At 38.2% G+C, this 23968-nt stretch overlaps 1 protein-coding gene across 2 annotated transcripts; it reads left to right on the top strand.

The window, feature by feature from the left end:
- The first annotated feature begins 2658 nt into the window (after positions 1-2658).
- Positions 2659-22464, top strand: si:dkey-74k8.3 (voltage-gated monoatomic cation channel TMEM109). Of its 2 annotated transcripts, XM_067456659.1 has the most exons (4): positions 2659-3226; positions 5946-6005; positions 13193-13295; positions 21868-22464. In XM_067456659.1, exons 1-4 carry the CDS (start codon positions 3014-3016, stop codon positions 22221-22223), a joined length of 732 nt encoding a protein of 243 aa, XP_067312760.1. In that variant the 5' UTR covers positions 2659-3013; the 3' UTR covers positions 22224-22464. The 2 variants fall into 2 exon arrangements, with proteins under 2 accessions (XP_067312760.1, XP_067312761.1); XM_067456660.1 differs by lacking the exon at positions 5946-6005 and having other exon boundaries at positions 2668-3226.
- The last annotated feature ends 1504 nt before the right edge of the window (positions 22465-23968 follow it).

Raw genomic sequence — 23968 nt, 5'->3', positions numbered from 1 at the left:
CTAAAGAGAAATGGAGGAACATTTTGTGGACTGATGAGAGTAAAATTGTTCTTTTTGGGTCCAAGGGCCACAGGCAGTTTGTGAGACGACCCCCAAACTCTGAATTCAAGCCACAGTACGCAGTGAAGACAGTGAAGCATGGAGGTGCAAGCATCATGATATGGGCATGTTTCTCCTACTATGGTGTTGGGCCTATTTATCGCATACCAGGGATCATGGATCAGTTTGCATATGTTAAAATACTTGAAGAGGTCATGTTGCCCTATGCTGAAGAGGACATGCCCTTGAAACGGTTGTTTCAACAAGACAATGACCCAAAACACACTAGTAAACGGGCAAAGTCTTGGTTCCAAACCAACAAAATTAATGTTATGGAGTGGCCAGCCCAATCTCCAGACCTTAATCCAATTGAAAACTTGTGGGGTGATATCAAAAATGCTGTTTCTGAAGCAAAACCAAGAAATGTGAATGAATTGTGGAATGTTGTTAAAGAATCATGGAGTGGAATAACAGCTGAGAGGTGCCACAAGTTGGTTGACTCCATGCCACACAGATGTCAAGCAGTTTTAAAAAACTGTGGTCATACAACTAAATATTAGTTTAGTGATTCACAGGATTGCTAAATCCCATGAAAAAAAAAATGTTTGTACAAAATAGTTTTGAGTTTGTACAGTCAAAGGTAGACACTGCTATTTTTTTGAACACACCCCTTTCAACTAATTGCCCAATTGCACAGCCTTAAGAGCGTGCATATCATGAATGCTGGGTCTTGTTTGTTTTCTGACAATCTACTGAACCTACTGGTAACTTGTTTGCCACGTAGCAATAAAAAATATACTAAAAACCTTGATTATTCTGGTTAGTCACATTGTACTGCTATTATTTTGAACAAGACTGTATGATCTACGTTATTCAACTGAATTAACTATATTACTGATCTGCCCACATTGTGGCTATATGATAAATTAAAAATAAGCTGATGACGCCACCGTTTTCTCCAGAGCGACTGTGCGTAAAATACATGCCAAAGACTTTTGCACAGTACTGTAGTTTATGAATCAACCTAAAAGTTTCCACATTATTTTTTAAATTGAGCGGTTTAGTATATGAATGTTTATTAGAAAGTTTATTGTTACGCTTTATTTTAAGGTGTCCTTGCAGTGTAGTGTAATTATACAACTGAATAGCATTCGGGTTTGGTTTCTGGTTAGTTGCTTGTAATGATGTAAAACTATCTGTTATTACTGGCAAGTACATGTAACAAGGACTAAAAACGTTTTGTTAAGGTTAAGAAACCACAAACAAATAATAGTTATTAGTGCCTAATAGTTTTTAGTGTAATTATATGCCATTCATTATATTTATAATAAACACCGTCAAGGCATGTACTCAAAAAACCCTGAAGGTGTTCTGTGGCACCAATATGTTAGCAGCAGATCCTTTAAGTCCTGGAAGTTGTGAGGATCGGACATGTTTGTTCAGCACATCCCACAGATGCTCGATTGGATTGAGATCTAGGGAATTTTGAGGCTAAGCCAACACCTCAAACTCTTTGTGCTCCTCAAACCATTCCTGCTTTGTGGCAGGGCACATTATCCAGCTGAAAAAAGGTTACAGCCACAGCTGAATACCGTTTCCATGAAAGGGTGTACATGATCTGCAACAATGCTTAGGTGGGTGGTACTTGTCAAAGTAACATCCACATGGATGGCAGGACCCAAGGTTTCCCAGCAGAACATTGCCTAAAGCATCACTGCCTCTGCTGGCTTGCCTTCCCATAGTGCATCCTGGTGCCATGTGTTCCCCAGGTAAGCAAAACACACGCAGCCGGCCATCCACGTGATGTAAAAGAAAATGTGATTCATCAGACCAGTTCAGCTTCTTCAATTGCTCTGTGGTCCAATTGTGATGCTCACATGTGTTGATGCTTTCAGCAGTGGACAGGGGTCAGCATGGGCACCCTGACTGGTCTGCAGCTATGCACAACGAACTGCGATGCACTGTGTATTCTGACACCTTTTTATCAGAACCAACATTAACTTCTTGAGCACTTTACAGTAGCTCATCTGTTCAGACCACACAGGCCAGCCTTTGCTCCTCACGTGCATCAATGAGCCTTGGCCCCCCATGACCCTGTCACTGCTTTTGATAGATACTGGCCACTGCAGACTAGAAACCCCCACAAGAGCTTCAGTTTTGGAGATGCTTTCACCTGGTATAATTGAAGCATATTTATATTTTCATTTGTCCCCTTTCATGTTTTCCTCCATAACCCTGTCCTTGCTTTAATGAACACCTTTAACGCCTTTGTGTAAAAAAACACGTCTCAGCGCAGATCTTCACGCGCCTCTGGGGCTACTGTAAATCACATACCTCGGGGCTACTGTAAATCACATAACACTACCTCGCCTATAGTGTAGCGCGAGCGTTTACTGTCGCGTCGCGTCGTTCGCCTGAAGTGCCACAGTGTTTCTCGTGCATGGCACAGGAATGAAGGAGGCGGAGGCACAACCGTATTAACATGTCTGTAGTCCAACAATAGTATTCAAAATTTACTCCACCGTGCACGAGCTCTTCAAACACCTTTAAAATTCAAAACTGGATTCATTTAGGATATTCGCTGAATGAAACGCAGAAAATTGATTTGCGCGTTTTAAAACATTTTTTTTTATTAGTCAGTTTCAAAATATAAGTGTATCTTATTTTATCTTTGTCTTTACGCTTTGTTGTTCGATACCATATACAGTCATCTAGACGCTATTTTTAAGCGTCCTTGGCAAGCGCGTGCCGGACTTCTTGAAGCGACTGAAGTGACTGTTCAGCCATAAAATAGTTTTCTCAGAAGGATCTACCAGTCCAGTAATTATTTTTTTAATTCATATTTTTTTTCAAGTTCCAAGAAGAAGAGAAAAAGAAAAGAAAAGTACTTAAAAACTGACGAGCTATTGTGCACATCTATTAGTGTGTTTTCTCAACTCTGAAGTCTCGTGCGCGTCTTGATCCGGCTTTAAGGATGTCTGTTCACAACATTGCCTCGAGAAGTTCGGAAAAGCTGCTGTTTTTTGGGGTTTTGCTTCTGGTTCGTTCAGCCTTATGCCATGGGTTTGCTGAAGAGATCAATTCAGGCTCTTTTGATTTGGGGTCTGTTATTCTGGAGCCTCTGGACGGGTTGAGAAGATACGTGGAGTCCATTGTTGGCACACATGCGATTGAGATTTGTGTTGAGGTAAAACTGTTTTTTTTGTAATTCTATTCTTTCCACGGGAACATATTGCTCAAATTTGACCGTTTATAGTTACACTTATTGTTTCACTGAAATTTGTCTCAAATGTTTCTCCTTAAAAAAGGACAGTTTGCTGGATATTGAGAATTTGAAATATTTGAGGAAATCTTGGTGTCTGAAAAACACTTTTTGAAAGGTGAAAGAGACAAATGACATTACTCCACTTTTTGCCTAAGGAGAAACATCTGAGATGCATGAGCGAGACAAAACATCTAGGTGAAACAATAGCTATACTGAAGAGATATCCTTTGTGATGGTTTAACAAAAATATAATAATAATAATAATAATAATAATAATTATAATAAAATATATGGGTTATTAAATGTCCCATCTAACAGGGAATGTTCTTTCACTGCAAGCAAAAAATAAAAACTTTTCTTTGTATTTTTGTGTTGTTTCCAGCCCAAATATCAAACAATTTGGTAACACTTTATTTTACATTGTCCTTGTTACATACTGTATGTGTAACTGTCCACTGGAGGAAAGTGGAGTTTTTATTCCAAAATTATAAACATAAAACAAAGACATTGCTAACATAGCATGGCTAAACAAAACTCACAAGCAGAGGGTTACACATTTAATAGGAGACACCATGACAAAAATGAGGGCTTAAATACACAAGGACTAATGACTAGCCAAGGGACACCTGTGAACACTGATAAAACAATGAACCAAAAATATGACACAAGAACACATGAGGGCGTGGGAATCACATGACAATGAGTGAACAAAGCAAAGTAAGGGCACGTCTCAATCAGCTCCCTAATTCAGTAGTCAGGGCACTTTTAAGGCCTGTCTCAATCACAGAAACCTTCAGTGCACTCAAATGTTCGCCCCCTAAAAATTCCCACAATGCACCGCAAAACCCAGGGTGCATCGATGGTCTCTGTGCTCCCTTAACAGAAGTTCTGAAGTGCCAACTTACTACACATAATGTGCAAAAAAACCTTTTTATATATATATTTTAGCATAAACATACATCGTTAGACAGGTAATGAAGAAAATCTATTTAACATTTATAATTTATTTACAGCTGAAATGTTGCACATATATGTACTTTATGATCCTAATGTTAAAAGTAACGTCGGAAAGATATCAGCTCTTCTGTTACTCATAAATACCAGTAATGATGTTGTACAATGAGGATGACATCACGTCACCGGTAATAGAGTCCCAATGTGTAGGGAGCCATTGTCTTTTACTGTCTTTACCAGTGCCTGAACTCGTGTACATGATATATTCACGAGCTTGGGAGCTGGGTAACTGAATGAGACATACCCTGAGAAACGTGACAGTGAACATGATAAACTGAGAAACGTGGCAGTGAACATGGCAAACTAAAAAAAAACATGAACATGAAACACAACACCTTAAAATAAATTGTAACCAAAAATTGGTGAACCATTTAACTTATTTTAAAGGAACACTCCACCGTTTTTAGAAATAGGGCTTATTCAACATCTTTCCTACATTTAGATATGTGGGCAAATGCAGTTTTGTCTAGGCATGCAAAATTTAGTTTGGCGGGGCACCGCTAGCTTAGCATAATGAATGGAATCCTATGTTGCCAGCTAGCATGTCCCGAGTAAAAGATTAAGACTAGGCGATTTCCTAGGCAGATATTGACTTGGGACTATGGGGATGTACAGGCGAAGCACTGCTACTTGGGCGCAAAGATATCACGGCTCTCATCCTCACGTCCTCCGGCTGTTGAGCGATTGCAATTCGCAATGTGTTGCGTGATTCGTCTGTGCTTCCCCATAATATAGTCCCAAGTCAATATCTGCCTAGGAAATCGCCTAGTCTTAATCTGCATCGCTATTTGTACTCGTTGTGAATATGCAGGCCACAAGTTCACTTTTACTCGGGACATGCTAGCTGGCAACATTGGATCCCATTCATTATGCTAAGCTAAGCTAAGCTAGTGGGGACCCTGCGAAACTAAAACAATGCATGCAACTGAGACAAAATGCACTTGTCCACATATCTAAATGTAGGAAAGAAGTTGAATAAGCCATATTTCTAAAAATGGTTGTTTTAAAGAAAACAAGACATGTCTTATGACATTTTCTACTGTAGTAAATGCGTCTTGATTTAAGAATTTTTTGATATTTGGACTGGAAACAAGACAGAAATACCAAGTTAGAAAAACATTTTTTTAATTGTATTTTTTTGCAGTTGGCTACATTCTCTCAAAGTTCTGAACAAACATTCTTTCAGTAACATTAATTGAATGTTTCTTTACGTTATCTGATCTTTAATAATGTTCTCAGAACGTTATGACAAAAACATTATAAATTGTGCATGGTATTTTTTTTCTCTGAAACGTTGCACATTTGTCTACCATTTCCCGTAATATATCCTTAGCCTCCGCATAACCAAGAAAAAAAAGTTTTTGGAACGTTTTAAACATTCTAACATTAGCAAAATGTTCTTAAAACATATTTTTATTAGCTGGGTTGCTGAATTCACTTCTCTTGTTCCCTAATGAATGCTTAAACTTTTGGATTGTGTTATTCACGGTGCTTTTCATACGTTTATCCCTCTCTCATGTCGTCCCTCTACTTGTTAATCCTTCTTTAACCCCCTCCTCTCCTCCACTCATACTTTGCCCTAATTTCCTCTGCTTATGTCCCCCTCACCCACCTCTCTTTGACCCAGAATGCTGTGTTGTACCTTGACTCAGTGTTTGGCCCAGAGAACATCTATTCTGTTGCTATGGTAAGAACAAGTAAAAGTGTCAGAGCTCATGTCAAAGCAGTCACATGTATTGATTTGTGCACTTGCTTTGACGCGCGCACTGCACATTCTTGTGTTACTGTCTGTGTGAAAGCGACAACTGCTACTGAGAAAAAATGCCAGAACAGGTGCCCAAGTGCTTGGTGGCTCACGCCCAGAATGCCAAACAATGCTACTTTGTTCAGTGATTATTTTCATATTGACTCCCTTCATGAAGTCATGCGCACACACTCTATCTGTGTGTATATGTTTGCTTGTGTTCGTCCTTCACCAAATGAGGTGACCTTATGCTAGAGAGGAGTGTATTTGATCACAAGTAATGTATGTGTGATAGCTGCGCATGTATGTGAGTGATGAAGTTAAGAGTCTGTCAGCAGCACACACACACACACACACACACACACACACACACACACACACACACACACACACACACACACACACACACACACACACACACACACACACACACACACACACACACACACACACACACACACACACACACACACACACACACACACACACACACACACACACACACACACACACACACACACACACACACACACACAATCTTTGTGGGGACTCTCCATAGACATAATGGTTTTTATACTGTACAAACTGAATATTCTTCCCCATACACTAACCCTACCTCTAAACCTACCCATCACACAAAACTTAAACAAACAACAACTTATATGTATGATTTATAAGCTTGTTTCCTCATGGGGACCTTAATTTAGGTCCCAAAAGTGGCACACGTCCCCATGAATTAGTGCGCATTCAGGTTGAAGTACACAACAATCTATTTGTTCTTCCACAAATACTATAAAAGGTTATAGCCCAACTCCTTAGCCTTTCAAGCTAGATACCAAACTTGCTCATGTGCTTTCTTTGTTTGATCCGAGTCAGCTGATGTGTTATCTAATCACCACTTAAGAGAAACTTTTGGGTTTAATACAAGTAAAGCTTGTAAAAACAAGCAAAAATCATGGTTTATGCACTTTATGCAGAGGAAATAAGACATTTTGGAAGGTTTAAAACTCAAAATGTGCAGCTCATATCTCGAATCGCTTGTGTTATTTGAGCTGTAAAGTTGTCTAAAGGCTGGAATACACTATGCAACTTTTATTTATTTTATTATTTACAGTATAGTTGATGCTAAAACTCCAAGTCAGTCTGCAGATTTTGAATGAGCGCAGACTCAGACTTTGATTCCATCCAGTCAGAGGATATCAAACATGTTTGATATTTTAAGGTGATTTTAATATATATATATATATATATATATATATATATATATATATATATATATATATATATATATATATATATATATATATATATATATATATTAAAAAAATATTTTTGTCGTGCATACACTGCCTGGCCAAAAAATGGTTGCTGTTTGGATTTAAATGCAAATGCTTTAGACTTGATAATTATTGCAATGATTATTATGTTTCTAGCATGTTATATGTTTGGCAACAGTTCTTCTAACCCTCATTGACATAGTGTGTAGCTTTTCATTTCTTAAAACAGCCATGTAGGAAGACACATTATGGCCATATTTTAGGATGACAATGTCAACATTCATCAGGCTCAAACTGTGAAAGAATGGCTGGGAAAGACTTTAAAATCATTACAAGTATTTGGGATGTGCTAGAGCAGACTTTATAGAGTGCAGGGGTTGTATTCATGAAACATGTTCTCTTACCGCTAAGAGTTAATGGCAGTCCTAAATGGCAGTAACATTTCTTAGTTACGAGTTTTCTCTTAAAACCTATTCACAACGCTGCTAAAAGCAACTTATACTAAGGAATAGAGAAAAGTCTTAAGCCCAGCTAAGAGTAAAGGCAGGGTTGACCTTGTTGCTATGGATGATGTCATCACGCTTACTAACAATGCCCACAGTGATTAGCTGATAAGGGAGGGGTCTCTGTGAGTGATTTAATTATAGAAATATTTTGTTCAACAGTTTGTCTCTTATTTGTTGAGGTTTCATGTTGCTATATTCAAATAAAATGTTTAAAATAAGAATGTTGCCATATTCAAATAAAGATTTTAAAAAGTAGGCTGTCACTAATTAAACTAGTATACGTTCAGCTAATTGTCAGACTCTAACGCCTTCATCTTGAGATATTGCGAAAATGATGTTTTATAAAGAAAGTTTGTGAGGAGCACGTTCAAACTGTCTATCTAATCAGTGCGAGAGGTGGTAAATACACGTTAACATTAAGTTACACAGGTAACGTTAGTTAGTCACAGTTTTCTGCATCCCCCCACCTCACTCTCGGTCTGCGGTATGGGGCAGAACTCTGCGTTTGGGCTAAATACAGAGTTTGGAGCCCTCGATCGCTTCGGACAGCAACTCAAATATGCTTATATTGTTTTACTTTATTCAATCATTTGTAAGTGTGAACTTGTAAAAACAACCACCACAGGTAATCTTTAAATAGGTAAAGACATTATTATTATTTTTTATTAAAGATACATTAATTATCACTGTTGCCTCAATATTGTATAGTGTCTTTGGGCGGATTGCGGCAACAGGATTGTTAGGATTGTTTATGATTTGGTCTTAGTGTCCTCTCGACTCCTAGCGGTTCATGGATTTAGGAGCTAGTTTTAGTGCTAAAATGCTTTGTGAAATACTCTTAGACCTACAATTTAGGAGTCTACAGACTGACACACCCATTATTTTCCTTAAAAAAATTTTTTCCCTAGAGTTTCTTTTAAATTGCCAAGTTGAGGAGCTACTTTTAGCCTTAAGGCCCACTGAAATCAAAATTGAAGTTTTTTAGCTTTTAGTATGACTGTGTTAGCTTTAAAGTTATGAATAAACTGGTGTGTTCCAAAACAATGACAAAATTTGCATTTATGAGATATAAGCATTCAAAACGTACAGTCTCTCACTTCCGTTTAAACGAATTACAGATTTTGGTGACATCATTGCAGACTTCACTTTCTCATCAAATCTTCTGTCCAATCAAAATGCTCTCTAGAATCTAAAGCCCGCCCCCTACACTGCTGAAGTTGCGTCTGACATCGGTCAGTTGGCCACACATTTACTAATTTCTATGTGGTGAAAGGGACACAGCGCACTATAAATGTGATAGGAAACGATTGAGTGAAAATATACTTTCATTTGAGGCGAATGAAGTCTGTTTTCACGTTAGTTTCACGCACCGCAGCAGCACACACACACCAAGTCTGCGCAGACAACAAAAAATATCGACCCATTTGAATTCAGCACAGAATCAATGCAGCATTTCAAGGCGATTTGGAGATTATGATGATAAACAGTGTTAGAGGAAGCTGGCTAGTCTGGCTTTACCAAACGGTAAGGCTGTAGTCAAACTGTATATTAACGAAATGCTATTGGGCGGTTCAAAAAAGGGGAGGAGCTGCTAACAGCTGGAGCCGTTTCAGGGGAAATTACGTCAACACATTGAATAATGTGGTGGGTTTCAAGGCACTTCAGTGGGCCTTTAAGATGTTTTGTGAATACGACCCCTAGACTCTTACATTGGCAATCCAAGATCTCGGCCGAAAATTGATGCACCTCTTGATGGAATTAAGTGTTTTGATAATATTTTAACCAAGAGATGCATACATTTTTGGTTAAGATCTTGCATACAACATGGTTGTTTAAGAAATGAAAAGCTACAGCAAGCCGTTTTATCTTAAATTGTTCCCAGGGTCACTTGTCGTAATTGCATTTTACTAGTAAGAATTCAGTTAGAGAGCTCTACAATTCAATTTTTACTAAATAATTACAATTAGAGAGCTCTATAATTCAATTAATAATAGTAACAATTATGATTAAAAAGCTCTCTAATTCATTTCTTACTAATAACAATTCCAGTTAGAGAGCTTTACAAATACATTTTTACTAGTCATTGTCCTCATTGACTGCCATTCATTTTTAATTAGAGAGCTCTACTTGTCACGGTTTGCGGAGTGGAAAAGGAGCGAGGACTCAATTGCAGGCAGAATGGGCTTTATTTCATAAAAATAAATAAAGACAAACAAAAACTACCCCAAGGGGGAAAAACAAGACTTGACTTTTCTTGGCTTGACTTGACTTGACTTGACTTGACTTCAGGAGCAGGGAAACATGAGGTAGGTTTGACAAGGAAGGTTTGACGACGATCCAGCACAGGACTGCAAACACAAGGAGATTAAATGGGAGGCAAACAAACGAGGGTAATGGGAGAAGACAGGTGGGGCAAATGAACCAATAATCAGGAAACAAGGTGGGTGGGGTTAGACAATTGACATGAGAGCACATGGGACAAAGAAACACATGAACATGTGCTCACACCAAACGTGACATGAACATGCAGTTAATGAAAACTCATAAACTGCATGTTCACACGAAACATGACAACACGAAAGCATGCAGCAAGTAAAACACCAGCTGCATGCTACACAACACAAAACACACAGACAGGACAGCGCACACACACAACAACACAGAGTGCACAAGAATGAGCGAATGCTCATTCTGTGCACTCACAACAGAAGACAAAACACAAGGAGCATGAATGTCCGAATCCCAACACAAAACCGAAACCCAACTAGACAGAAGTGCTGGGACCCGAACACCACGCCCCACATAGAAAATGACAGGGACAGAAGAGCACGCAGCTCGAGCATGCTCAAAGCTGCACGCTCACACAAGACAAAATACAGGAGTGTCAGGACTCTGTCACCAAACCAAGAGAACGCTAGACCGAAGTGACAGAACCCTGACACTACTAGTAAGAATTGAATTGAAGAGCTCTCTAATTGAATTCTTTCTAGTAAAAATGCAATTACGATGAGTAAGAGGGAACAAGTTAAGCTAAAATGGCTTGCCAACTCCATTAATGAGGGTTGGAAGAACTGTTGCCAAACATATAACATGCTAGAAACATAATCATCACTGCAATAATTATCCAATCCTTGATTCTTAAAAGGATAGTTCTCCCAAAAATTATAATTAGCCCATGATTTACTCACCCTCAAGCCATCCTAAAGCCCTATTTGGACGGGATTAGTTTAACATGGGGACGTGTGGGGTAAAGTCATTTTACCTCAGGACGTCTGTAATATTAATGGCCAATTCGCACGGGATAAGACATCTCAGTAAAACTAGCAGAAGTGGGAGGAGTAACTCGCTTTACACACAACGGTATCCTCCGTGTCGTCATGTGCGTATGACGCTGCTGCTATCACCTGAGCAAACACACATGAGCGCCAGTCTGAACCAGTCTGAACTCCGTCTCAGGCTATGTGTGTTTTAATAAACAGTTAGGTCCAGTCTAATGATTCTGATTGGATTGTGTTGGTAATAGACACTTTCCTAGAGCTAAAATAAGTGTTGTGCCTCTGCTTTTGATCTTCTTTTTGCTTTAAATGATATGCGGAAAATACTGGACGTTTGACACAGAGTTGTCCCAACACCTATAACGCAACCGAATGCTTCAAGCGCCTCCATGCTCGCAAAATGCTCTTTTTTAAAAAAACGTTTAAACCGGAAATTACGGAATTTTACCATACATTTTTACAGTGGGTCTATTCGAACGGGATTAGTATTACCCAAGGTCATTTTTCCAGACCTTTTTACAGAAGGTAAAAGTCTCAGTAATCTTCACTGACATTGTCCGTAATGATTACCGAGATGGCACATTCGGACGCGTAAAATCACAGAGAACCTCTGGTAGTAATTACTTTACCCCCACGTCTCCATGTTAATCTAATCCAGTCCGAATAGGGCTTAAGTGTATATGACATTCTTCTTTCAGAAAAATACATTCAGAGTTATATTTTAAAAAGTCCTGACTCTTTTAAGATTTAAATGGCAGTGAATGGCTGTTTCTGTCTTGAAGACCATAAAAGTTAATCTATCCATCATAAAAGTAATCCAGACTGCTCCGGGGGGTTAATAAAGGCCTTCTGAAGCAAATAAATTTTACTTTATAATGTGTTAAATATGGATATTTTTCTAACACAAACCCAACGCCTCCTCAGATTTCACAAGGTCTTTATTAACCCTGCGGAGCTGTGTGGAGTACTTTTATAATGGCCGGATACACTTTGTAAATATTAATCTGATTTTATTCTTCTGAAAGAAGAATGTCATATACACCTAATGGCCATGATATACTACGCGATTTTTTCATGGAATCTGTCGGCTCAAATCTGCAGACTGGGTCTGACTTTTGTCAACTGGCGTCAACTTGTTCAGTTTCTAAATTGGGGGAAAATCGGGGCAAAAATCGGGTAGTGTATTCCAGCCTTTAGATGACTTGAGGGTGAGTAAATCATGGGGAAATGTTTTATTTTTTTTATTTAAATTTTTTGGGTGAACTATCCCTTTAACTATACACTACCCTTTTATTGTGTTCATATTGTATTGCAAAACATTAAGGTGGGATACAGGTAAGGTTAGGGACAGGTTTGGTGGTATGGTTTGTTTAAGGGTGGGTTAAGGTTTAAGGGAAGGTCAACAGAAATGTATTACAGCTGTAATTAATTACATATAATATACATACTATAAGACGTACAATATCATAACATATGTACACAATAAGTGAATTGTATGCAAATTATTCATTTTAATCTAAGTACACAGTAGGTAAAGACACCTAATATAAAGTGTGGGACCCAAATCTTTTTATGGTGTGCACATTTTTGAATCATTTTAATTTTCTATTTTATTTAGTTATCTTGAAATTTAAAAGGACACAAATCTTGAATAGAAACCCTTATTAGTTTGGGATGCTATCTGATAATTTCTCAAATAGAAAAATAAAAGTTTTTTCTTTCTTTCTCTTAGCTGTCAGTGACCTATAACAGACCTGAGACAAAAATGACTAAAAATGACTGAACGATGCAACATTTGGCCACATGTAGACATATATTGTTAGTGCATTCATGAAAACATGATTTTGTTTGTTTTTAAAGTCAAAAGAATGTCATATATGCTGTCTACAGAATTTGTATTGAACCCGAAATGTTCCTTTAATTGAATCACATGTGCATTGTGTCAGAGTTTTAGTTAATGATCAGCTATGGGCAGTTCTGTCCCCAGATCAGATATAGACCGCCCTCAATGCACACTACCAAGACACGTCCTGGAATCTAACCTCTTTCCTTTCCCTTAATGTTTTATTCAGTTTGTGGAAATGTTGCTGAAGTTTGTTGCTGAAGGAGCCGCCAGTGGGCTGAATGTCATTGCTGTGTATGTGTCTGAGATACTCAGAGCTACAGGAGTGAACGGTGAGTAAAGGTCATCTCTCAGCCAGGGTATAAATGTAACTTGAATATGCATAATATCATTCTCAAAGATAAATGGAATTCAGTGTGTAATGATCAGTAAAATATAAAGCCGCATGAAGTGTTTCCCATTATCTGGCAAGCTTGAGTTGTCACTCAGTACTGGCAGATAATGTGTGTTACTGCTGCTCCTGAGGCTGTCGTAATGCTGATATAAATGACTGTGTGTTACAGATATTAGGAGAAAGAAGGTATTATTTCATCTCAGAAACATATGGGCCTGTTTATAGAACATACAGTTGTCCAACTCATCAGTTTATTAGTAATGCCTAAACCCTTAAAGTCTCCATGGAATCTAAATTAAATTGCAGTATTTATTTTTAATGTTTCGTTAACCTCCCACCCTACATTTGTTCTTTTTACAGAAGACATTTCACTCAGATATGCATCACAATAGGGAAGGAAAGACTAGTGCAACTTAAATGTAATGCTGACTTTTACTTTAAAGGACTTTTACACCAAGGACTAAAACTATAGTGTGAATAATCAGTTTACTTCTATGAGAATAGTAAAATCCACACCACAACTATAGCGATAACAACACCGAGAAACGATATCGTTGGAATCACTTTCAGGGCGATATTTAAACTGGCAGACGACAAAGCATTCTGTTTAATATTAGCCCAAACTGCAGTAATAATGTGTGTTGGTGTGGGCGCTAACAGTGTCTACACCAAGCAGTGCGATGTGACAAAAGACAATAAAACCCATTATAACCAGTGATGGTGGCCGTTTCTCAACATGCGTTCTTGTCTGTATACTTGTGTTCTCATGGACTTGTGAATCGTCATCAGTCACTGCCCAAGTACTGTTCCAATTCAAAGTTCACATCTAGCCAAGTACAGTTCAAATCCCCAGATGTGTCCTTGATTCCCCCCTTTTATCGAGGATGCATCGAGAGGGGACTTGAGACAGACCGGTATCCCAGAATGCATCTCACACCAACCAGCAAGCGTCAATATTGGATGAGAAAACCCATGTTATTTAAAAAATACTACTGTTACGAAATGTAGTTCTACACTGTCAGACAAAAAGGTACATTGCTGTCATTGGGGCGGTACCCTAAGGTACAAAACTGAAAAGGTACTAATATGTACCTTTAAGGTACTAATATGCACTCTTAAAGTACTATGTACCTTTTAAGGTACTAATATGTACCATTTAGTGGTGAGTAAGCTACAAAGATGTGCCTTTTCACTTTTGTTCTTTAGGGTACCGCCCCAGTGACAGAACTGTACCTTTTTTTCTAAGAGTATAAGACTTTTTTAGGTGAGAATGTACTTGTTCAAAGCACAAATCTGTGGTTTATTTATAAAGATAAAATTGTATCTTCCGTTTTCGGATTTGTGAGATCCAGTCGATCGGCAGGCGCTCTGTGCTCATTAACCCCAGCGAGAGCTACCTTTCCTTGGCTAGACCTTCTGACGTCTGCCTCTGACTTCGATGTCTCTGAGATATGATTCGTCTTGTGTAGATCTAACGGCCGATCTTTGTTCTCATGAATCTATAATTTGATCCCTGGCAAATCGTTTTGCCTGTGGGAAAAGTGAAGTTCATAACTTTATATGTTTATTTTTATATTTAACTTTACCGTTGTAGCGCTGATTTTGTATGTTTGACTGAATTGTTTGCTTTATTTCTTTTACTTATACTTTTATTATAATAGCTATTATTGATCATGAAAACTTACATTTAAAGGGTTACTTCATTGATTTAGCATTAAGCTTTGTACTTAAATGGATACTTCACCGCTTTTCCATATTAAACTGTTATTCCCTTGACGAAGACGAGTTGATACATCCCTCTCTCGTCTGAGTGCGTGCACTTAATCGCTCTGACACGCGGTGACGATCTGATAGTATTTAGTATTTAGCTTAGCCCACTAAGCCCAGTTCATTCACTATGGTACCAAACCTAGATCAAGTTATAAACGACCAAACACCTCCATGTTTTCCCTATTTAAATACAGTTACACGAATGGGTGAACGACCTAGTATGGTGACACAAAATAAATAAAACGTGGCGCTTTTCTAAGCCGGTTTAAAAAGATCACTATAATGTATGGCGGAATAGCACTTCTGAGAGTACTTCGACTCGCCGCAGCAAAAAGTCCCGGCTGAAAAATCCTCCCTCACATCTCCTCCTCCCCCCTATTGACAGAAATTAGAGAGGGGGGTCGAAGTACTCTCAGAATTGCTATTCTATGTAGTAGAAATTTGAAATTATTTTTGAATTTGGTGCCTTCTAGACTGAGAAAAGACAGAAAATGTATTTTTGTCTTATGTGGATGAAAGACAACAATTCCCAGAATGCTTAGCTGCCCTACGAGGCCACTCCCAGAGCCATTGCTGGATTGCTGGATCACTTTCCCACCGCGTTCATTTTTATAAAATCAGTTCAGTTAGAGAACAGACACTGCAATTAAAAACTGAACGTGTCTGTTCAATATAATGTGAGTGAGCTGATCAAGTGTCACGGCACAAATGCAGCAGGAGTCAGATTACGATCAGGAGAGCTGAGGTAAGCGCCTCCGCGGCATACGTTCATAGCGCATTTTCAGTTCATGCGTTTGGAAGCTTAACTTTCATAGGATTTAATTTGAGAAGTTGAAACACATTTTGCTCCGCTGCGTTTACATGAATGCCTGAAGCTGCCCGAGCTGAGCTCTGAGTGTGATCTCCCATCCCCCATACGTGGGTTGAAAACATTTGGAAATAGCTCCCTCTGCTGGCTGTAGTCTTTAGCCTCTGGCCCAAAATCTCAATATTATCTGTCTGCAGAGCCGCGTTTTTGCCCATGCACGCACAGTTTTTACAACAGCGATTTTGCCCCGTGCATGTGCAGTTTCAATACAGCGATTTTGCCTCGTGCATGTGCAGTTTCAATACAGCGATTTCACGCTGATACATTTGATTTTTAAATCTTAATTCGGTCCTAAAGCTATCTATTGATTATGCTCCTGCTGTAATTTTTTTGCATCTGCCCGAAGGCCTTCAGGCTCCTTTACTGATATAAAACAATGCTGTCATGAACACTTAAATGTTTCTTTTACGTTTTTTTCTCCAAAAACGAACAGCCCAGTATAATAAACACACAATGTATTTTCAATGCCTGGTATAAAAAACAAACTTTCGAATAGACATTTCAAAGGTTTTTATAATTATTAGTCTAAAGTCAAGATAAATAATTCCTCAAGTTGATTAATTCTGCCTGGGGTAAATGCATAAACCTGAACACAAATAAAACTTTTAAACAGGCTGAAAGTGTGAGCATATTATTAATTTGTTGGAGACATAACTACGAATGTAATGTACATTCATTTATTACATTTACAATTTACATTAGGCCTATTTTACCATTACAATTGATCACTAACTTATAACTATAAAATCAAACAAGTGCAATTGCAATAAATAAATAAAATTGTAGTTTTATTCCCTTCGAGTGCCGTAACATGCATCTCGAAGTCATAAGACTCTCACAACGCAGTGCGCATGCGCGGTCAGAACTACTGTGGTAAAAATATGGTTGAGGTTAAACTGTGGCTCTGCGGCTCTGCAGTCAGACCCTTCTCAAAAATCCTCAGATGATGCAAAATGACGATATTTGCGTCATCAGAGGATTTTTTTCCAGAAATAAAATACATAAATCTCTCGTCTCAGGGGGACATAAAAGGTTGACGCATGATAATTTGAATATACTCCAGGGTTTCTACTGATACAAAGCCATATGCTAATCGCTGAAGTAATCCTTTAAAGGGGTGGTAAAACACGATTTCACTTTTCTAACCCTAGCTAGTGTGTAATGTTGCTCTTTGACATAAACAACATCTGCAAAGTTACAACGCTAAAAGTTTAAAGCAAAGGGAGATATTTGCTTTTAAAGAAATCAATTTCTAAGGACTACAGCAAACGGCCGGTTGAGAATTACAGCCTTTTCCTCCAGACTTGCTGACATCAGCAGCTCCAATATTTACATAAACCCCTCCTCCGAGAATATTGAAGGCGGAGTGAAACACTCAGTTTCCGTCAATCTCATGTCAATCTTGAGTACATATAGAGTAGTATTGCATCCTTCATATCTCCGAAAAGTCTTTAGTTTTATTATATTTATAAAAGAAATATAGGCTGTACCGAGTCTTTCCGGGAAAAAAAACGAGCCGTATTGTGTGGGCGGAGCTAAAGAATGATGACCGCGCACAAAGTGGTGACGTCCTCAAGCGTGGAGAAGAAAACGTTACTCTAGTAAACCATGGCTATCAATCAGATTCAATTAATACAGATATGATCTAGAATCAGATCTGGAGGCTGAAATAAATTGAACAGGAGATACAGTGGTATGGACTGTATTTAGTGGCCTGTCAACATTTGTGTGTGTTTACTCGTTTATGAGGACATGATTCGGTTTATGGACTATTGTATGCGACTAAACCTTAGCAGTAGCAAGCAAAACGGTTTTGCACAATGTATTTAAACACACACCATAGATCGCATGGTCCATTAATAAATTAACTAACTTTATACACGATTGTGTTGTTTACTGATGTTTACTCACGCGACGATAGCCAACAACAGACATTTGAAGCAGTTTTACTCACCGCCTGTTTCCAAAGCAGGACTGTGATCCTTTATCGCTGGGACCGCACCGTCAAAAATAGGGATGGGTATCGTTAAGGTTTTAACGGTATTACTACTCTTAACGATACTGCTTATCGGTCCGGTACTTTAACGGTTTTCTTATTGGTACTTTTTGAGATTTTATTTATATATATATATATATATATATATATATATATATATATATATATATATATATATATATATATATATATATATATATATATATATATACATACACACACACACAATTAACAAAGATACACATTATATAGGCCTGCACAGTGCTTTAATTTCAGGAAGAATTCTAGTAGGCTAATCAAATGTAAAATAACACTGCATAGTTTATCATAGATAGGATAAATTAATGCTTATTAAAGCTGAAGTTATTCATTCAAGAGCTGCGAGTGATTTGCTCTTTGCATTTGGTTGTTTAATTCGCAGTAATTCGTCAGCATGTTTATTTACACTGCTGCCTCTTTAAGACAGACGTGCAGATCTATAGGCGACTGATAATAGGCAGATGCACTACACTTTCTCCCAACTATCCATAATAACTACGTCCATTTTAGACACAAACTGTGTTTAAGAGACTCTCCAAGCCGGTCATTTTGACATAGATGTTTGTGTACATCTGATCGTTTAGACGCGAGTGTGAAACCGAAAGTGTAATGTGCTCGTCTCGTTGCGGCTGTTTCGGAGCTCGCGCTGACTTGGGAACAATCTCTTTCGGACATTTTTGTGCTTTTAATCGTTCTTTTTATTATTAAACGCATCTCACAATTTACCAACAGTAGCTAGACTGTATTTTACAACAATCACTGATCGTGCTGATTCTGTCATTACGTTTGAGTTATAGGGAGAAATGACAGCGTAGGCAACTGCTGCAATGGGAATTAAGTTGCGCTAGATATAAATATCAAAATTATAATCTTTACCAAAGAAGCCAAAATCTAAAATAAAATCACATTATCACAATCTAGTGTAAAGTGAAACTAGGCTATATTTGAATGTTTGGTTCTGTCCTCTGTGGGCTGTCGTTTTGCGCTCTCTCTCTCTCTCTCTCTCTCTCTCTCTCTCTCTCTCTCTCTCTCTCTCTCTCTCTCTCTCGTCACGTGCATTTTCAAAAGTACCGACAGCAGAACCGATAACGTCCGAGCGATACAACGGTCTTTCAAAATTCAGCCCCGGGGCCCGTTTAATACCGGGTTTCGGTACCCATCCCTAGTCAAAAACACACTTCTTTGGTAACATTGTTGATTTCATGTAGTCCTGATAGCAGTGACCGTGGAGATCCACTTTCGCAACAGGACTGACACGTGATTTTGTGACGCTTCCCGTCATTTCTGCGTTCAAATCGGTTTAAATGCAGCGCTGCCTTCCCGGAATGCTGTGCTGAAGCGTTGAAGTCGCTTGATGTCACCCATAGGAATAAAGTAGAGCGCGGCGCCACAGAAGTGTTGCACGTACGAGTGGATCTGCAGCTGAGAGAGTGTTTATGGGCGTGCATTTCCTCTCTCGCTCTAGTCACTTGCGCGCGCACCTTACAGGGAGAAGAGCCCGTACGGCCCATACAAGGACCTTCCGCTCTGTCGACATCAAGCGGACCCATTCTCGAAAAAAACTTAGTCCAACTTAGTTTTTGAAACTTTGTCTATGTTTAGGATGGGAATCCAAGTCTTTAACAGTGTAAAAAGCTCAGTATGCATGAAACAGCATTTCACCCCCCCTTTAAATAAGGGGAGTGAGGCCATTTTTTTGTTGCTGTGGAGAAGAGTAGGCTGGAGTGTGCTAGGCGGTTAGCCAATCACAGCGCACTGGGCCAGCTATCTGAGCCTATTGCTATTTTTGAGGGACTGACTTCATAGAACCCGGAAGCCAGAGCAGTGTAGAATAAAGGTAAAATGTATGAAAAATAATGCAATTTTTAAAATAGAAGCATGAACACATGTCACAGTGCACACCGCAAACACAAGCCTTCGAAAGACTGCGTTTTACCACCGCTTTAACAAAAAGAGGCAGGGTTGTTTCATATTTTGTTTTGTTATAAATAGTCTATGAAGATAATCAAGGTACACATTGCCTGGATCACATTTGTGTGGCTATTAATATATTTAAAAAAATGTAATGAAAAGGAAAAGAGGCTAAGTGGTGTTTTATGACATATTTCGTTTTATTGTAGCCACTAATATCCATACAGTGATAACCGGAGTAGCCAGAGCGAGCTGAGTGGCGCTATCAAGAACGTTTCCATTAGCAGAGTATCGGACTTGTGTCCTCCTGTCCTCAGTCAGGAGTTCATTCTCCTAAGTTTTTACACAAAATTATGAATATTTGAAGGATCAGAGTCATCGGACCGGAGACGGGTTTATTTAGGATGATGTGTAAACAATTATTCGTCACGACAGGTGAATAACACTATCTGCGTTTCCATTACCCTTCAAATTGAAACTGAATTGATTACAAACGGAAATTATAAATAAAAAATACTCCCGATGGAACCATCAATTTCGCAAAAACTCTGATGTAGGCTATAGCAAAAAAGCCAGGGCCCAAAATTTGGTGCTACGCCCTTGCGTAAAAGTCACACAATCTTTCTTTAAAGATGCCGCAGAGACAGAGTTTTTTATTAAACTCATAAAAACTAAAGAGCCACAGGAATACTGGATTCTAAACAACAAAGAAATGCAACAATTTATCAAGACCTTGAAGTGGATGAGGGAGAAACACTTACAAACACCTCATTCGTGGATACTCCTGAATATAAGAGGCTTTCTTTACATTAATGCTTGGATTAGGCTACATGCCTACATCTCCTTTGATTAAAAATAAGATGACAGCTATTTATACTATAGTATATTTAGACTATGTAAAAATAGCAGCAATTTCTTTGCAATAAGTACAAGTAGTAGCGGTAGTTAGATTCTATTTATACTTATAGTGGCAGATATTATTTGTACCTCAGTGTTGTTGTACATTAAATTATATACATTAATAACATTGAGTGTAAATTATTATGATTATTAAAATTATTAAGTGGATGCTGCCTTATTTAGACAATTAAGCCATCCCATAAACACTTTATTATTAAACTCACTCACTTTATTTCCACCTTTGGTATATTTTTGTAATTTTTATTGAAAATAAATGCCTTTCCGATCTGATATTTGAATGGAAATGAGAGTACAGTGAGTTCGGCAAAAAGGCAGATCTTTTTTTTTTTTAATGTCCAATTGATGTCCCAGTCCCCTGAGGTCCTTACACGAGCCTTACCCCTACACTATTGCTCCTGGTCAAAATCCAGCGCCTTTTGATATTTTTCTCTGGTCCAACCAGAGCTAGTGCTAATTTGCTAGTGCAAATATCCTCCGTCAAAAAGTCGGCTATTTGCACTTAATGTAACTAGACACTCTGTAAAAGGCATGGCTTTAATGTGGTGGCTGCGATATATGTAAACCTACCAACATCCGTGGCCATGATTTTTGGAGTGACTTGTGGTGAGAGGAAAGTTTTAGTGGCATAACATCGGTTATTGGAAGCACTTATCTCGTAATCGTTTTTATCAACATTTACAAAAGTTTGTGCAAAAGTTTTGCACAAATCTGTAATGGGAATGTGGTGAGCAAAGCACCACCCAGAACAACAAGTAGATAGCAACCACTCCACACATAGCGTAGAATGTAATGGTATAAACTTTGGGAATCCCTGCTGTATCAAATGTAAAACAGCAGGGGAAAATAGCAACATGCACAATAATATAATAATAATAATAATAATAATAATAAAAAAAAACTTTAAACTAATTCTGAGTTTGTGCAGGAAATCACACTCACATTTTCTAATCTAATTAACATCTGTTCTTTTTTCTTTCTCTGTGTGTGTGTATGTATTATTCAAAGAGACCATATCTATCCCTCATTTCACCGCCGAGGGCGTGTCTGCTGTGACCAAGTGTGCTTTGCTGGCTCTGATCGGTTACTGGCTGCTGTTCTTCCTGCTGCGGGTCACTGTGGCGCTTGTAAGGCGAGTGTTTTGGCTGATTAAGGCGGTTGTGGTGCTGTGGCTGTTTGTGCGGATCGTCAGCGACCCCATGGCCTCCTCGGAGGTCACCACGATGAGACTGACCCTACTAGTGCTCACCTGCGCTGTGTTTGGGGTCGCTACGAGCGGCGGCAGAGGCGGAGGCAGTCTGGAGAGCCGAATCAGCAGTCTGGAGGGTCGAGTCAAAGGGATGGAAAAGAAGAAAAGAGAGTGATGACGAGCAGCTCAAAACCAGTATACGGATACGGACTTATGACAACAGAAGGATGAGGACTCAGGGATGACATTCTCAGAGTGTTTTATGTAACTTAAAGCATATGTCTGATCTTGCCTGTTCTCTCCTCTTTTACAAATATTTCATAATTCACTGGACCAGTGTAATTGCCCATGTAAAACAAGAAAACAAAACTCCAATCAGATTCTGTGGATTTCATTAAAGCCATCCTTGACACACATCCATGTTTCTTTATGGTTGTCATTGCATGAACACATGTTCAATTCAGTTCAACTGCACAACAGCAGTGACAACACAAAATTAACGGATTAAGAAAACAGATATGAAAGTATGGAAATGGTTAGACACCGTCTGACTGGACTAAACATTTGAACGTACTCTGGGCTTATTTGTCACAGGCCTATAGATAATTAGATATGTTTTCATATAACTATCATATCTGAATAAATCATGCTAATTTGCCTAAGGGTATATTTGAATACACCATGCTTACAATGAATTAATTTCATTAATTATATACTGAAACAATACCAGGGATTATATATATTATTTTGAACTAACCTTTCTGAGTGTTCTCGTTAGTTTATGCACAAAACTAGGATAAGGGATTAAGCCGGGATATCTTGGTGCTCTTGTCATCTGTATGCACAATTTAGTACACCGCTGTACCCTGAAGGCACACTCAAACCAAGATAACAATAACGAAAAATACCTAGTGGATACATTGAGCCAGGATCACCATGAAAACTCGACTCAATCCCTTACCCTAGATTTGGGCAAAAGGCGCAGGCCACGGTGAGTTTAAAAAAAAAAATCAGATGTAAAGTCAACATCATACCGTTTGACAACCATATATAATGTAGATATTTTCATCTCTATTATTATTATATTGTTTTGTTTTAGCATTTTAAACTTAACGCACTTTAAATGTCAAAGTGTTTTAGTTCTCCCATTCCGTCTGCACTATTATCTGCGTTGCGTCACTGTTTTTTTCTTCTTCGACGCCACGTTTTTCTATTGACTATTTAAAAAATAATAAACGAAATTACAATACATTCTACTAAAACCTTGAACACATTATCGTACAAAAGTAAAATGCATAGCTTCTGGGGAAACACGTAGAGTATAAGTTGTAGCTTTACATTTAATCAGCAACTAGTTAACATGAACTAACAATGAACAAATACTTCTACATAATTTATAAATAGCTAACGTCACCCTGAACTAACACGATCCTTATATTAACTAACATTAATAAAGGTCAATTAAAGCTGTACATTTTTTTTTATAGATCGTTAGTTTATGAAGCATTCTGTTTACAAATGAGACCTTAATGTAAAGTGTTTCAATTTCCGAAAAAAAGAAAGTAGACAAAAGAGTTTGCTAGGCAGAAAAAGGCAAATACACGTCTAATATAGAGAGGCAATAAGGGTCTCCAAATATATACATTGTACTTTGATAGACCTTTATATAACTAAGCAGTTGCCCTTAATGTAAGAGTGGCGCCATCGACTGGATAAATTTATATGGTATATATATGTATTCTAAGTATTAATATATATATATATATATATATATATATATATATATATATATATATATATAATTTATCCAGTAGATGGCGCCACTCTTACATTAAATTAAGGGCAACTGCTTCGACAGGCAGACAGAAATAGATAGATAGATAGATAGATAGATAGATAGATAAATAGATAGATAGATAG

This window comes from Pseudorasbora parva, chromosome 11 (genome assembly GCF_024679245.1).
Source record: "Pseudorasbora parva isolate DD20220531a chromosome 11, ASM2467924v1, whole genome shotgun sequence".
Classification (NCBI taxonomy): Eukaryota; Metazoa; Chordata; class Actinopteri; order Cypriniformes; family Gobionidae; genus Pseudorasbora; species Pseudorasbora parva.
Note: the sequence above shows the minus strand (reverse complement) of the source record. Positions and strands in the feature narration are given on the sequence as shown.

Excerpts from the sequence above, each read along its gene's own strand:
- si:dkey-74k8.3 (XM_067456659.1), top strand. The coding sequence starts at position 3,014 with ATGTCTGTTCACAACATTGCCTCGAGAAGTTCGGAAAAGCTGCTGTTT. Across the intron at positions 3,227-5,945 it reads CGATTGAGATTTGTGTTGAG|AATGCTGTGTTGTACCTTGA; the intron begins GTAAAACTGTTT and ends TCTTTGACCCAG. Across the intron at positions 6,006-13,192 it reads ACATCTATTCTGTTGCTATG|TTTGTGGAAATGTTGCTGAA; the intron begins GTAAGAACAAGT and ends TGTTTTATTCAG.